Raw genomic sequence first — 16,822 nt, 5'->3', positions numbered from 1 at the left:
GGACTACCTTCTCATTGAGGACTGAAATGATAGCATCTAAGTCAATTATTACTGTTGTATTGATTACATATTCAGTTTTCTTTAACTTTGAAAAGTCAATGGAATTTTCCATAATATCAAAATCAAAGTTAGATCCACTACATCTTACTCAGTTTTTCTAAGGGAAAACAGTTTTAATTCGCCTGCAGAAGAGAAGGTGAGATTTTCTCATTTACACATAGACTACCACTGTAGGATATGTAGTGTTAGTTTATCAATCATCTGCACAGTGAAAATCAAAAGGAATGAGTGCTATAGATGTGAACCATGGGGTGATAAAGAAGCCAGTGGTAAGGGAGACCCAAGCATAGGCCAAGGCTGATCCCACCCAGCTACACCACTACTCATTTCATCCCACCTCAACTGGAACACTAGCAAATGGGTTTTATCTTAGAATTGTGAAAATCAAAATAAGTTTACTGTGTAGTAACACAAGATCATTAATAGTTTAATTTTGAACATTTCTCTTATTGTTTTTAAATCAGAAAATTTTTTAAAAATTTGGATAATAGCTTTCTATTCCTTAAGCAGACTAAATGAAGACAGTATTGTACTACTTCTCAACCCTAGTGACAACTGAATGTGAAAAACAAAACTTTATCTTAGACATTCAAGGTTGTACTCACAAAACAGCAATACTTTTTAGTACTTTCTTGTTATTGCACAGACAAAACTTTAAACAATGAAACTTAACCGGGTATTCTGGCTTTAGAAATAAAAACATCCCCTCTACACTGTCTAAAATGCAGCCAAGATCTAACCAGAACTAAGGAGTTATAACTCTACAGGGGTCTCCTTTGACCTATAGTTATTAATCACATTATTAATGGAACGTATCCTGTTTTCTCTTAATAATCATTTTTTAACATAGGAACAAGATTAAACATGATTTTTTAAAAAAATGTGTTCTTACCTTGGCATTGATAACCCTGTTTCCCAAATACTCCCCTGTTCAAAACAATAGAGAAAGAAATCATCATTAGTCAAACATTTCAGCAATAACCTCTTATAATTACAGTCCTTCAAAGAAAATAAGTTTCATCCTCCAGTTCTTTATGAAAACACAATTTCAAAGAGGCAAAGACAATGAGCTTTTTGAGCCCACCCCAACCGAGCCTCACCAAACAGCTCCTCCACCACCTTACTGCCTCACATACACAGAAAGATGAACAGACAGGAAGTAAACATACAGAAGGACACAGAGAGTCCAGCACAGTTCCCTCTTCCCTGTGCCCACATCACCCCTGGAGTCCACAGGGGGGCAGAAGTGCTGCTACTATATGCCCTTCCTTCGGACTTTGGATTTGTCCCTGATACATTCTCTGGGTGATGATGATGATATCCTCATTCTCATTAACAAAGACCATGTTTTACAAAACCTATCAGGCCCTGGGCCAAGTGACTACTATCTCATTTCGTCCTCCTGAAATCCATGGGAGGTAAGCACACATAATAAGATGGTTAAGAGCACATGCTCCAAAGCCAGATGCTGTGATTTAGAGCAAGTTGTTATCTCTGTTGAGCCATAGTTTTCCCATGTATATAGGGGAATAATGATAACAGTATCTACTTCCCAGGTTTATCACAAAGATAGAACAAGTTGTTAAAATGCTTAAAGTGCCTTAAACTTTAAGTACTATGCAAAAGTTTATTATGTAAATAAAATAAAACCATTGTCTCTGTTTTGCACATGAGGAGACAGTGGTGGGTTATATAACTGAAGTTCACATACCCAGTTGGTGATAAGATTCAATGTCAGAGTTCATACCATTAAACACACACACACACACACACACACACACACACACACACACACAATAAACCAATATTTTAAGTAAGAAAGAATATGTGTGAGTATGTGCATTTGTGATAGGTTTTAAGGCTGGTTGAGGAGTTAATGTTCTCTTGGGGGAAAAATTCAGAGGTATTATCAAGTAAGTTTCTATTATGAACATTAGTTGAGTTCAGAGGTCATCACCACCAAAGCCGAAGGGACCAGGCAGGTCACACAAAAGAGGAAAGAGAATGGTGTGACATGAAATAAAGAGCAGCTGGGCAGCCCAGAGAGAGGGGGTGGGACTGTGGCCAACTATAGAGGGCAGACTCTTCAGAAGGGAACGTGGCTCAAAGACGCCGTAGAAACTAATTTTTTCAATGAAAAAACATAATATGATTTTTTTCTGAATATTATAAATGTTACAACACGTTTGTAAGCTTTATAGCAATAGCTCATTTAGGACCTCAAACTCTATTCTTGATTTAAAACGCCAGAAACACTAAGTAACCCTGGGTTCTCACTGCTAAAAGGAAGAAATCCAAAGTAATCACAAAATCAAAGTGCAAAATAATTGATCAATCTTCAGAAATTACTCTGAATTAAGTGTTTCTGCCTTCATTAAATACAATTATTAAAGTCTGTATCACTAACAGACCTCCTCTCATGTACTACTGACCTCTCTCTCCTACTGAGATGCTGTGTATATAAATTCACCCGTGTGGGTGTGGTTGTGTGGGTGGGTGGGGGGTGTTTCTTTATTCTCTTTCCAAATACAGCAAACATCCTTAATTCTGTCTCTAACTGAAGATAACCACTGCTTAAATATATGTTATTTATGTATTGAAAGATACTGCCTCGAATCTTTAGAATTTATTTGAATTATGTTAGCCCCTAATAGCCTGGGGTTAAATGACAGTATAGGATCACCTCAGGCCATTACCTTCCACTACATACCATGAGGCTGAAGACTACTGGGTATTTAGTTTCCTTGCAACAATTAATTCCCATAATGCATCATATGATCCATGCCATCTTAAGATCAATACCATTGATTTTTTTTCTCCCAGGCTAATTACCTAATTTATTGATTATCTCTGTATTGACCCACTAGCTTCTTTCTCTAATTTATGCCTTTTGACCAGTTAATTAGCACTTTTACTAAAATAATTGGAAAAATAAATAATATCTAAAACTTGGATCTAGAAATTATTGAGATCTTTTCTTTTTTTCTTGATGATGGGGTTCAAAATTACTCAGTCAACTTATTGAAGAGGAGGCAAAAAATCAGATCCTAAAAATAGTTCTTAATAATCATGCTTTCTCCTGCTATCACACAGAACCAAAGGGAGCCTCTGATAGAGAGAGGGTCTTAGGAGGGGGAAGCCAGGGGATCTCTTACCAGATGAACTCTCTGCAGTGAGAGCAGTAGGTGGGCTGCCTCAGGTATGTGGCCATAAACTTGTGTCCGTTGATCTGGTGGACCCGCCTTCGCATAGCCCTTTGGCGCTTTCTGGTAAAATGTTTGAAGATTCGGTCTCTCTGGAGAGTGGCTGTATATTAAAATAAAGGTAAAAAAAGAAAAAATGAAAGAAAAAATTAATATATGAAAGAAAAACTTAATATATGAGAAAGTCTCACAGTTCCAATACTTCCCCAGTTTGTTGTTCCTTCAAGATTCAAAACATCTTGAAAAAAACACCTAACTTTTCTTAAACCTGAGGACCCTTCCATTTTGAGGTTAGACCTATGTGAGATCCCAGCGCCTGACAATAACTGGCTATTCAGGGCCAATCCCCCCGCCCAGACCATGAGTTTCCCAAGGATCCTAGGCTCCCCTGTGGGCAGCAACATGGCCTCCCAGACTCGGCTTAGATGGCTGGCAGGTGAAGCAGTTTCTTACTGTTTTTCCCCTTTACTTCTGGTGTCCTCACAAACTGAACAAGGGAACTGCCCACGGCACAGGCTACAAGAGCTGTGTCCCAGAGCAGTTGGTACAGAGCCACCTCTGTTACCCTGGACTGATTTTTGAATTTTGGACAGACCAAAATTTTCTAATCTCACATTTTAAAATAGTGGCTTCTAATCTGAAGAGTCTGGAAACTGTGTATCTTATCAAGATAATAAATTATGTCTTCTATATTGTTATACTAGAATTTTTCCAATGTTGGCAGAAACTTATGATTAATAAAACAAAACTTACATCCTTGATAATACTTTTAAGTAAATCAATAATATAGAAAAGGAGATTTAAGAATCATGTAGGAATAATTTGCTTATAAAATTTAAAGTCTGGAAGAAATATATTTCTTCTCTTTTTTTTTTAATTGACATAATTATACAACTTTAAAGGGTAAGCGCAATATTTCAGTACATTTATACACTGAATTCATCAACTTAGGACACTCAAGGTCATCCATCATTTCAAACATTTACCATTTATTTGTGAAGAGGGCATTTAAAAAATCCTCTCCTCTACCCATCTCGAGTTATGTGGTACAACATCATTAATTATAATTACCACCCCCCCCCCCGTGCCACAAAACACCAGAACTTATTCTTCCTCTTTGGCTATGACTTTGTACTCAATTTCTAGAATAATCTCAAATACAAGTTAAGGAGGAGATTATAGAAAATGAAGAAAACACACAAAAATATTATACTCCTAGAATGGGATAAGGATAACAAAAAGTCTAAAGCCTATAGACTCACAGATTTGCAACTTAAGAAATTTAAAGTTCCATTTGGGCAAAAGACCCAAAGCAGAAAGCTGAAAGAATCAAGTAGGTAGAAAGAGGATTGGCAAAATGTGAGAAAAGGTCACTATTTATAATGTGTAGAAATCGTTAAGAAAAACAGTGAACAATCCAGGAAAAATGGGGCAAAAAATATGAAGAAAAATTCATAAGACCGTAAACACCACTAGCCAACACACAGGCCAAGACCTCCAATCCCGTCCAAAATGGACACTTAAGAACCAGGAGCTGAGGCTGGAGCTGGGGCTCAGCAGTAGAGCACTTGGGTTCGAGGCACTCACCACATAAAAATAAATAAATAAAATAAAGGTATTGTGTTCATCTACAGCTAAAAAATACCTATTAAAAAAAACCCAAGTCATCCGCTACCTCTAAAATTAACAAATATTACAAGAATTGCTAAAGTGTCCGTTTTGACCAGGGTTGGTAGGAATATAACTGGGCTACGACGGTCCTGACTGGGCCCCAGTGGCTATTTTTCCTTACCAAACCTCAGGATTCCCACCTACAAACTAAGGGAGGGTGGGGGGGGTGCTGTTCTCCTGAAGTTTTTCCAAGGGCCAACCAAAGTAACACATTCAAAGTGCATAGCACAAAACCAGGCACCTTAAAAAAAAAAAAACTGTAGCTATTTCAGGAATAATTTTTGGAGGCCAATTTGACAATATATCTGTCAAAGTTTTAAAAGTACATTTCCTTTCGTTCAGCAATCAACTTTTTGTTTCTATAAAAACACCAGTAAACAGGAATGTATATGCTATCCAGGTGTCAAATGCTACATTCTTCTACCAGTAAAAAGCAGGATCAGCAGGGCACAATGGCACACCTGTAGTCCTCAGTATTCTGGAGGCTGAGATGGGAGGACTGGTTGAGTACACTAGTTTGAGGCCAGACTGGACAATACAGCAAGATCCTGTCTCTCTTACACATACAAGTAGGGTTTACATTAAAAATTCCAGAGAATAAAATTCAGGAACAGCCAAATAAATTTGGCTAAGGAAACAATGTCTTCAGAGGCTCTAGCATAGTTAAAATTATACTTGCCTCATTTTGTGTTTGGGGTGTGCGCAATCGGTGGCAAGCTATCATTCTCAGGTTTCCTGTCTGTCTTAAGAACATAAACTATATCCCTGTCCTCAGCTCTATGAGGATAGTGTCATAATCAATACTCCTGACAGGTTCCTAAAATTTTGGACAAAAGTCACAAAAAGCATAGAAGTCACCATAGTACGCTGGCCTCCTCTATGACACCTTCAGAACTCATTTAGTAAGCCCAAAGTGAGCAGATTTTAATGCTCATTAGTTAGCAAGTGATAACAGGTATCTCCCCATAGCTAACCTAACTCATCACCAGCCTGAGTGAGACCCAGCTTTAATATTGACCAAAGCAAGTTTGGTATTGAATTACTAAACACTCATCATACCTAGATGCAAATTAAATTCTCCCTGAGGCTCTAATTACCAACAACTTACTTATTTAATCCTTTATATATACTATAAAGATTGGCTGAGAGGTCAGCTCACTTGCATCATTAATTGAATCCTATTTTTTTTTCCCTCAGTAGCTATTGCCAAGCAGAATCGCAACCTGTGAATTTTCCAGCTGATTCCTTCTAGCCATAAGGATTTAGAAAGATCTTCTTGTAGCTGTCCACCATGCTGCTCACATCTCAACACCTTCACTCCTGCCTTTGGCCCTTCCTGGAAAACTGTTCCCTTCCTTTGTTTTCCACTTAACGAAGACAGACTGATCTTCACCCTCTCTGCCTCAGGGACCAAGCACCATCTCCAAATCCTAAACCAGGTGAAATGCTTCTAACCTGTTCCACAAAGCCTGGGAGTGCCCCTCAGTCCTTCCCCTTACCCACCCCCCCACCCTGTAGGCCACCTTTCTCTCCTTCACCTCTGCCCTAGGTGCCTCCCACGCACCCCACATAGCCACAGTCTCTAAACTTGACTTTTTCTTCTTCTTCTTCTTCATTCTTTTGCACATGTGCCTCATTGTGTTTAAAAAGCAAACACACACACTCATGAACGCAGTCACATACTCCTAGGAATTTGCAAGACATTGAGTCACATTAAAAAAAAAAACAAAAAAACAAAAACAAAAAAACAGTCCCCACTGGCTCCCCTTGTCACTGTTTTCTTGACTGACACCATGGGCAGGAAGAGAGAGCTCTCCCCATGCTCTGTTCACCCAGCTACAGACCGACACCCACTTCACTATCGGAACTCAGAGGGCTCCTCCTCATTACCCTGGCCTCCTGTTTACTGAGGACTCAGTTAAAAGGATTATAAAAGAATATTTAATCCTGCTGTGCCTTCAACCAACTAGGGCTTTGAGAAATCTTTCAGATCACATTTTAACTGAACACGTCAGGCAACCCTGACATGCTTTGCAGCCAAAACTTGCATCACAGCTTCTGCTTGGCTCCAAAGGAGCCCCATGTCTCTAAGTAAATAGGAAGCTGGCTGTGTCCCAACAGGGGAATTCACATTCCAGTCTCCAGAGGTCAGCAGCCCTGCGGCACCATGTCTCTCCAGGAGTTGGTTATGACAAGCCATCCCATTGACAGGGTGCAGAGTAACTCTACAGAATATAGTGAAGATTAACTGTTCTTAACTAAAATTCTATTTCATAAAACTTTGTCATCCCACACACTGGTTTTGAGAACTTTAGAATGGTCAAGTGATTAGAGTCACCAAACTACCCCAGGGTAAGTTTTCACATGCAAAAGTACTAAACTAAAATGTGTTGCCATATGAGTTTTTGTGAAAGATGACCGTATCTCTGAAATGCCTGTAACACTGTTTTAATCTCAATAAACAGCAAATACTTCACCCTTGTTAGTCTTTTGTTCTGATTATCCAAATTTAAGGATTATATTCCAGCAGCAGAAACAAGTATTTGAAACATTCCGATGTGGGACAATAACATGGATCATAGTTCCTTATTTTCAAATCATAGTAGGCAAATTAAATCAGAGACAGAAAATTTGTGGGTTGGCATTTCATTTCCAGAATTACTGATATAAAATGCATAAAGGAAATAACTTTGATTCCATGTAAAATACAATTTAACTCTGTGAAGCTGAATTTGCCTAATAGCACTGTGGTTTGGCCTGCTCTGTGGCTTGTCTTTATGAAGAGTTGTACAGAGAAAGACCAACAGCCTTTCTAACCACAGGCAGGGTGGGAGAGTGCAGTGGCTGAGGCATTGGGATCCGAAGCCCGAGTGTGAATCCTCCTTCTCTCCCTTATAATCTGGGTGACTTGGGCAAGTTGCTTAATGTCCTATGCTTCAGTTTCCTCATCTGTAGAACAAGAAGAGTATGTCCTTCTTAGGGTCATTTGGCGGTCTCATGAGTTAATAAATGTATCACAATTGGAAAAGTATCTGCCAGGTATTAACTGTTACCTATTATAATTGTTGTTAAAACCCTTACCTCACATTGCCATGCAGTTCTAGAAACAGAAAGAATTTTTAATTTAGTGTCTAATTGTCTGGAAGAAGAATGACTACCTAGGAAATCAATACTTAGAGAAGTGGAATGACATATCCAAGATTCATCTAGCTAACCAGGGCCATGACCAGCCTGGGGCTCTTCCATTCTTGAATTTATCCCAGGGCTCTCTGGGTAATGCCATACTACATTGCATCCTTTATTAGTGCAATGACTCGCAATTAGATTCTCTGGGTCTCCTGCCATCCCTGGAAAGTAATATATTTTCTGGAAACAGAAACTAACGGGAAGGTTCAGCGAGGTCAGGCAGCTGATGATATAATTGGGGACGCCAGACTCAGTATTATTACTGCACTACCAAGTAACACTATCAAATGTCTTTTTTTCTTCTTCCTGAGATAATTGTTTTATCATTTGTTGCACATGAGAGGGAACAACTGCGAGAAAAATAAACAGGAAAATTACAGTTAAGGAAATGATACTAGTCCAGAAAGAACCAGAAAGTATTATGCTTATTTATGCCTCCAAAATACAACTCTGAAAGGTTATGAGTTAATGCAAGAGAATTCTGCTTACCATGATCAAACACACAGAATAAACCCACCATCTGATCACAGAGCTGTTGGCATGAAGAATGTGCGAAAAAATAAATGTAAACATGGGTGATCCCTGTTTGAGACAATGATATAAACAGAGAAAGACCAGAACACGTATCAAGCAAACCCATAAAATAAACGAGTCTTTATGACAAGCACACCCACCTGCGATGGGAGCATTTACTAGATGTAGTGTGAAGAAGAAATCACAGAATTACACATCTAGGCCTCTGGTTGATTCCATAAACCTTCATAAAGGGACTGATATGAGCAGTTGGAGAGAGGAGGAAGGAGAACTTGGCAAACTGGGATGGAGACCAGCTTCCAGGATTTCAAGCCGGCACCAGTAATCAGGGTGGCACTGAAGGTTTTACGATTTACAAATGGCAGCAACCCCCCACCCCCACCCCAGGATACTGAGTAGCAGAGAACCATCTATGTTTTTTGGAAGGAGCTTAACTATATGACTCATAGTAATTTCCAAATTCAGGTAGAGGATTAGACTTGCATATTCTGAGATCCAGCTCTACAGAAAGTATAAAGAGGTGCTCTGCAAAGCTTTGGCTTCTGATGAAGCACCACCTACATGCACCTATGATGTTGTGAGCTGAGAGACTGCTGTCATTGGCAAGAGGAGAGAAGGAAGACGATTTGTCACCATCATCTTGACTGTCTGGGGTAGGACTCAGTTGAGCCTGTTCTCCCATCTCTGCAGCCTTCCCTGCCAGCACGGCACCAAAGTTCCATTAGGAGCCATAGGAAAAGCCTCTTGCCACTCTTCTAGGAGAACAGGGCCCTGATTTCACCTCTGGGATCTGTACAAACTCCACTCTCCCCATAACAGATCTTGAAGAAAGGAGCCTGGGCTCCAGCCATAGCATCCGGTTCCCCTCACTCTACAATTTCTTTTTCTCCAGTGGCCCTTGCCTTCCACACAATCTTTTTTTTTTTTTTTTTTTTTTTTTTTTTGCACCAGTGGTGCTTAACCAGTGAGCTATAATGACAGCTATTTTATATATATATAAAATAACATATATATATATATATGTTATTTAGAGATAGGGTCTTGCTGAGTTGCCTTAGGACCTTGCCAATTTGTTGAGGCTGGCTTTGAACTTATAATCCTCCTGCCTCAGCCTCCCAAGCTGCTGGGATCACAGGTATGTGCCCCCACACCCAGCTTTACCCAATTTTTAAACATGCATTTTTCCAGAGGTTCTCTGCACACCATCCTCCAGGTCTTTCTGGATATCCATTCATCTCTTCAGAGACTCGTATATTCTCTTAAATTCCAACAATTGCCTTAACATTGACAACTCCTAAATTCACAGCTCCAGCTCTGGCTTCTAGCTACTAAACATATTACTAAGTAGTTTCCCAGCATCCCTTCAACAATTCCCCCAAATTATCTAGAACTTCATATTTGATGGGCTGGACCCCTTTTCCCATATCCTTGACCCACTCTTCCTCCTTCATAATAAGACCACTGTCCTTGGAGTTATCCAGACAAAAATCCTAAGATATATCTTCAGATCAATCCTTCTTCTCTCACTGAGCATCCTGTTATATTCCATCTACACCTGTCATCATTAGATTCCCCCAGGAGCAGAGTTTGAGACAAGAACTTTAGTTGCAAGTAGTGTGAGCACTCTGAGTCGGTAGATTCTACATCCATAGATTCAAACTAAACTCAGATTAAACTATTTGAAAGAAAAAAAAAAGGCATCTGTTCTGAACATGCACAGACTTTTTTGGTTGTCATTATCCCCTAAACAACATGACTGCTATTTATATAGCATTTGCATTGTATTAGGTACTATAAGTAACATAGAGATTATTTAAAGCACACAGGAAGAGGTGTGTCGGTTTCATGCAAATACTATGCCATTTTACATAAGGAATTGAGTGTCCATGGATGTTGGTATCCATGGGGGATCTTAGAACCAATCCTCCACAGATATCAAGAGTTAGCTTCAATTTATTTGGGAAATAATTCCCAGAAGCAACAAAAAGTTACAGAAGTAAGAGAGAGAAGGAAAGGAAACCCACAAAAATATATCACTGGACAGGTTTCCAGTGTGGATAACCAATGCTCAACCCCTTAGGGATTTCAAGGAGTTGGTGGAATAAAATCAGGGGAGGAAGAAACTAGATCTTTACCCTCAAGCTCCCATTCACCATCAGCTGGTGGTGGTTGTAGGTGAAGTAGGGCACTAATTCCCCAGCATTTACAGCCTTGTTTTATGGCCTGAGAGGAAATATGGGTGAAGTATCCATATCTGCTACACTATCACATTGATACTTACCCTGGTCCTGATTTCTTATTTATATTCTACTGCCATATATATTTTCTATTAAGTTTCTTGAAGCTCTTTGTGGAATAAAATTTAAGCAGAACATTTTTACAATAATGATCTCTTTTCTGCACACTTAATTTAATGACAGAAATTCCCTCCCATTCTCTATCATTCATTGTAAAAATCCTACAGTTCCCTTTTGAAAAAATGTTAAAAATTTCTACCCGCTTGCTGTGATTCTACAAGTATTTCATTTTCCTTGACTGATTTCATCCATAAATAGACTTCCAACTGCCACTTCTTCATCCTTCACTTTTTAAAAAAGGAAAATTAAATATTCCTCAGTGAAACATCCCCACAAGGTTTCGAGATAATGGGAAAAGAGCTCCTATTCCATCAAATTTGGATTGGACCACTTGGGGATACATCCTTGTGATTATCCTCAGTCATCTCATTGGGAATATATCTCAAAACAGCACTCTGAGCTCTAAGCTTAAGTTAGATCATGCATCTTGGTTTTATATGCTTTAAAATGTAAGTCTTGTCTAACTATCTGGGAAAAAATTTTTATATCCATGATTACTAAATTGAACCAGGGAGAAAATGCCCTATTCAGGAGTCCCTGTTCTCCTGACACCTTTATACCTGTAATGTTAAGAGGACAATGTGGCTATTGTGATGTTGATGGAGAGCACAGGCAATGTATGAGATCTCTCTTTTTCCTCTTTTGTCTTTGTCCTTGTTTATAAAAATATATGGAAAATGCAAGTGACACAAAAGACTATGAAGAAAATTTTCCTTTTAAAAATCACCTTAAATCTTACTATAAAATAATCCCTGAATAGCTTGGTAAACATGCCAAACATACACGCTATACAGACACAGTTTTAAATCAACGATGTTAATTCTGTGTGCAGCTTTGCCAACCATGTATGCTAAACATCTTTCCATGTCCTTTTAAAAGTTACTGCTTCTATTCTTAGCACTAATAGTGAAGTTACCGTTTAATCAGCATACCTTACAAAATGAGCACACATCATAATTTCAAAGAGATCCAATAGTATGAACAGGTTCTCCCATGGAAATCAAGCTTCCCTTGGAAATCTGTGTGTTTTTCTCATTCACTTCAAGCTTAGGGACTGCTCTCTCCTCCCCCAACCCATTTCCCAAGCCCAGGTTGGTCTTCCTTCCTCACTTTAAAAAAAAAAAAAAAAATCTTATACAAACAACCTGTCCAACCAAAATCTTTTCCAGATAAACATGTGTTTCCTGCTGAGTACTAAAAGAATCCTGCCTTTTAGTTTGGCTTATTCCATTTCCCTTTCATTTTTTTTTTTTTTCTTTTCCACTAGTAGATTTCTAAGGTCCCTTTTGAGCTCTGAAGCTCTGGGTTTATGATTCTGGAAAAACCTTGCAAGATCTGAGCCATGAGGAGCATGATTCCCAATCATTTCCCTCTCAATCGCATAGTTGGAATGAAGCAAGGCCGGCTCCCTTCTGTGGCTGGTTCACCAGCATTTTTAAAACTGCTGCCCTGCTACTCACTACAAAGATGAATTCAAAACCCAATACAGAAGGTAAAAAAATACCTTTATCACACCATATTTCCTGCATCGCTAGCATAAGGGCTTGCATCCTGTGTAACTTTTTGTTGATGGTTTTTGTATATTTTTTAAAAAAAAGGCAAAAAGACAGCTGCTTTAATCAAATTTTATTTATATTATATGGACACTTCCTGTCAGAAACTAACTCAGAACATATATAATGGCTGCCAGGAATTTTTGTTTGTGTTTTTGGACAATCTCATGATGCCTTAAATAGGAACAAAATAATATTAAAAAGAGATGAATAAATTAAGATTGTTTGATTTTCTTTAAAATCAAACAGTATAGCTGGGCACAGCAGCGCACACGTATAATCCCAGCAGCTCGGGATGCTGAGGAAGGAGGATTTCAAGTTCAAAGCCAGCCTTAGCAACTCAGTGAGGCCCTAAGCAACTTATTATTTAAGACCCTGTCTCAAAATAAAATGGTCTGGGATATGACTTCGTAGCTGAGTGCTCCTGGATTCAATCCCTGGTACAAAAAAAAAAAAAAAATCCAAAAAGCAGTATAAACAAGGTTTGATAATAACAGGGATTGAACCTCTAATGAAAGTAGACTTTTGGACTTGCAATGAATTCCTCGTCTTTGATCCATTGTTGTTATTCCCCTTTTACCAAAAAGAGCACATTCTACTCACTGATCAAGGACAAATGGATTCTCTTAAAGTCCATTCAAAGGGTTCTTCCTCTATTTCCATACTAACTCAGCCCTAGCCTTGAGTTTATGCTTTTCTAGAAAAAAGTAGATGATACACACACACACACACACACACACACACACACACACACACACACAAATAAACAAATAGCTGGAAAAGAAGTGAAAAATATGGCCAGGTGTTGTGGCACACTCCTGTCATCCCAGAGGCTTGGGAGGTGGAGACAGGAGGATTGTGAGTTCAAAGCCAGCTTCAACAATTTACAAGGCTTTAAGCAACTCAGTGAGACCCTGTCTCAGAATAAAATATAAAAAGGTCTAGGAATGTGGCTCAGTGGTTGAGTGCCCCTGAGTTCAATCCTTGGTACACCCTCACCCAACAATAACAACAACAAAAAGAAGTGAAAAATGATTTCATCTTCTGTGGCATTTTTAGTACCAGCTCAACACACCATATTAACAAAAGTCTAGATATTTGAGTTTTAATCTAAAGGTTTACTATAATATAGTAAAAAAAAAGCTAAGCTATCAAACAATTTCACACATGCCAGGAAGAATGTGACCAGGAAGAGTTAAAAGCATTCTAGATTCTTATATTGCTCAGTAGGAGGTAAAGTAGTAGCTAACTTCATTACCCAGACATGTTAAAATTCCAGGTATAACCACTAGAAAAAGGCTGTGTTTTACAAACTAGAGGTGGGTAGGGAGTGAAATAGGTAGCGTGAGTTGTGTGGGGAAACCTGCTTGCTATTTATAAGATAAAAATCTAAAACACAGAAAAAATTAAACAAAGTAAAAGAATGAAAGAAGATACAAAGAAAACACTAGCCAAAAGAAATGCAGAGTAGCAACATTACTGTCAGATAAAATTTATTAGAGGAGAAACAGTATTACTAGAAATGAGTAGCTATGGTAACATGGTAATGAAAGGTTTGTTCCACTGCAGACCATAACAGTATTATATTTGTATATATTTAATGGCAGAGCTTTAAAATAGCCAGGTGTGCTGATGCATGCCTGTAGTCCCAGTTAATGGAAAAGCCGAGGCAGGAGGATTGCAAGTTCAAGGTCAGCCTCAACAATTTAGCAAGACCTTGTCTTAAAATGAAAAAAAAGTAAAAGAGCCAGGGATGTAACTCAGTGGTACAGAACCCCTGCACTCAACCCGACTACCACAAGATAATAATAACCAATGAAATTAAAAAATAAACAACGTGCATCATTCACTAAAGAACTGAGAGGAATGATAGGATGATAATCTCTTCTCTTCATGTCTTCTCTGGACCATTCTAAGGAAAATATTCCAAAATTTCCATTCTTTTACCCATCAGTACTAAAACCATCTAAGCAAAAAAGGGGAGAAAATGCCATGATTGACAATTTTCCATTCAAGGAGATATGTTTTCTCTTAGTTAAATACCTAAGAAGAGAATAGCTGGATCATTTAGTTCTGTAGGAAACTGCTAGACCATTTTTCACAGTGGTTATACTCTTTTGCACTTTCACCAATAACATGAAAACTCCTAGCGCTCTGCAGTCTCACCATTTAACATTGCCGGTCCTGTTCAAGGCAGCCAGGACTAGGATATTTCACTGTGGTCTGAATTTTCATTTCTCTAATTCCTAAAAACCTAGAGCTCGCTCTCCTGTGCTTACTGGGTATTCATATTTCTTCTTTTGAGACAATGTCTGTTCAAATCTTTTGCTCTTAGAAAACAAAATGAGTTGTTTGTCTTTCACTTAAGCCATGACTGTCTTGTATAACTTTTTTTGTTCAAAGAATTTAGCAACGTTTTCCTGTTGAGAAAAGAAACATATGCCTCTTCCAGTGGGTGTGAAACATTTGTAAACATTCACCATTTGTCCTTGAAAAACAGAATAAACTCAATTCTATAGGTTTCGATCTGAGCTGGAGACTTACAAATTCATTCCTTGATGTTAACATAGTCATTCTGAACAAAGAGGCCTAAAGATGCCTGTCCTCTTTCTGGCCTCCAAGTCTACTTTTTCTCAGTTTCGTATTTGTGTTGAATGAGATGGTAGGAGCCAGTTTGACTTGATTTGTAAGGAATGCAGTTTTTTGTGTTTCCTTCTATTCCCCAGATGAACTGGAAACTCGTGTAACACTATAGGAGCTCTAAGACAATTAGAAGATAATTCCCTCTCGCTTCAATTTTGCTTTCTTTTCTTAAAAAATGAATTAATTAATTTTGCTTTCTATGAGAATTTATATTTAACCTTTGCCCTTGAACCTGGAATACAGGATAATGAGAAGTAAACTAGGGTATTCAGAAGTCCTTAAACCATCTAAGTGAGAAAAAAAATAAAACAATACAAAACTATAATTACTGAAAGTTTTACTTTGCCTCCTCCAAAAAGAGTATCTTAAAGATGGAAAGGGCTAGTTAGAAATTTTAGATAGATAGATAGATAGATAGATAGATAGATAGATAGATAGATAGATAGATAGAAAGTTTTATAGAGCAATGATTGAATCTCAGAATCAAATTAGGAATATTTTCTACAATTGAAAGATATAAAAGTTTTTCATTTTTCTAAACTAAGAACTCCAAGCAAGGCATTTCTGGTGCTTAAGGGTGAAGTTAAAGTTCCACCCAGACACAGAAATAAAGTAGATCAGGTGTCAAACAACCTTTCCTCAAATCAGAGGGAAGGTAGGTTAGCTCTCCTCAGCCTCTGGCATAAACTCGGTAATAGAGTGGGACTTCGAGAAAGCCTCTGCTGCTTTCAGCTATTCCCCACCACAAACTCTTTCTAATCCACTTTAGAAAACCACATTCCTGAAGCCCTAACTCATGAGAGATGAAAGAGTCAAATTTCCTCAAACAGAACTTTCCACATTTTTCTTGTAGTTGTGTGATAAAATTCCTATGTGAATACAAAGATGGGGGACGTGGGCTTCACACTGTCACTGTAGGTAAGAGATTCTGAACGGAAACTATTTTAAAATGTAGCTTTCCACTTAAAACTACGTAAACAACAGAAGGCTGTCTTTTTCCAGGATTTGTGACAAACTAAACACAACAGGAATATTCACATAAGACCTCTTGGACGTCCTTGGGGCAAAATTGCCACGCACCATGAAAAAGAAGACACCCTGGATCACGGAGTTATTAAGAAGTGACACCTCTCATGCAAACATTCTTGCCGACACGGTTTGCCCAGACTCGTGAAGAAGCCGAGTCTCGCTTCAGCAATGACAGTTTTACTCTAGATCATGTGTCTAGAATAACTTTGTTTTGGATTAATAACTAAGGAAGTCACAGTTCTGACTTTCATCTTGTTTTCATTGGAGGTGGTGGCAAACACATTGCACAACAGGCGCTGTGACAGCTTGGCAGTTCGTATGCACGGAACAGGCAAGGACATGTAAACATTCCTCCAAATGAAAAGACCAAAGGAAACCGTCCCAGGTTGCATCTTGGGCTGCCTTCCACTGACCTGAAGTCAAGTGTAGTATGGGCTCTCCAGAAAGAGGAGTGTGTAGCTTATTATCTTAGATGGAAAAATTTGTGACCTTGGTTAATTAAATGGATCTGAGGTCAAGACTTAAATTGTCAAATGTGCCATATATCTTCAACTATAGTGTTTTCCAATCTTTTATTTTACCTCCC

The 16,822-nt window shown here is 38.5% G+C and overlaps 1 protein-coding gene across 1 annotated transcript in view; it reads right to left on the bottom strand.

The window, feature by feature from the left end:
- Prkch (protein kinase C eta) overlaps window positions 1-16,822 on the bottom strand; it is a 212,184-nt gene that overhangs the window by 96,969 nt on the left and 98,393 nt on the right. The window contains exons 3-4 of the mRNA XM_005322773.5: window positions 3,216-3,366; window positions 953-987 (exon numbers count right to left, since the gene is read on the bottom strand). Of these exons, the coding sequence (XP_005322830.1) occupies window positions 953-987; window positions 3,216-3,366 (186 nt within the window). The remainder of the gene's footprint in view (window positions 1-952; window positions 988-3,215; window positions 3,367-16,822) is intronic.

The sequence above is a fragment of the Ictidomys tridecemlineatus genome, chromosome 5 (genome assembly GCF_052094955.1).
Source record: "Ictidomys tridecemlineatus isolate mIctTri1 chromosome 5, mIctTri1.hap1, whole genome shotgun sequence".
Taxonomy (NCBI): domain Eukaryota; kingdom Metazoa; phylum Chordata; class Mammalia; order Rodentia; family Sciuridae; genus Ictidomys; species Ictidomys tridecemlineatus.
This window is presented reverse-complemented; position numbering and strand designations above follow the sequence as displayed.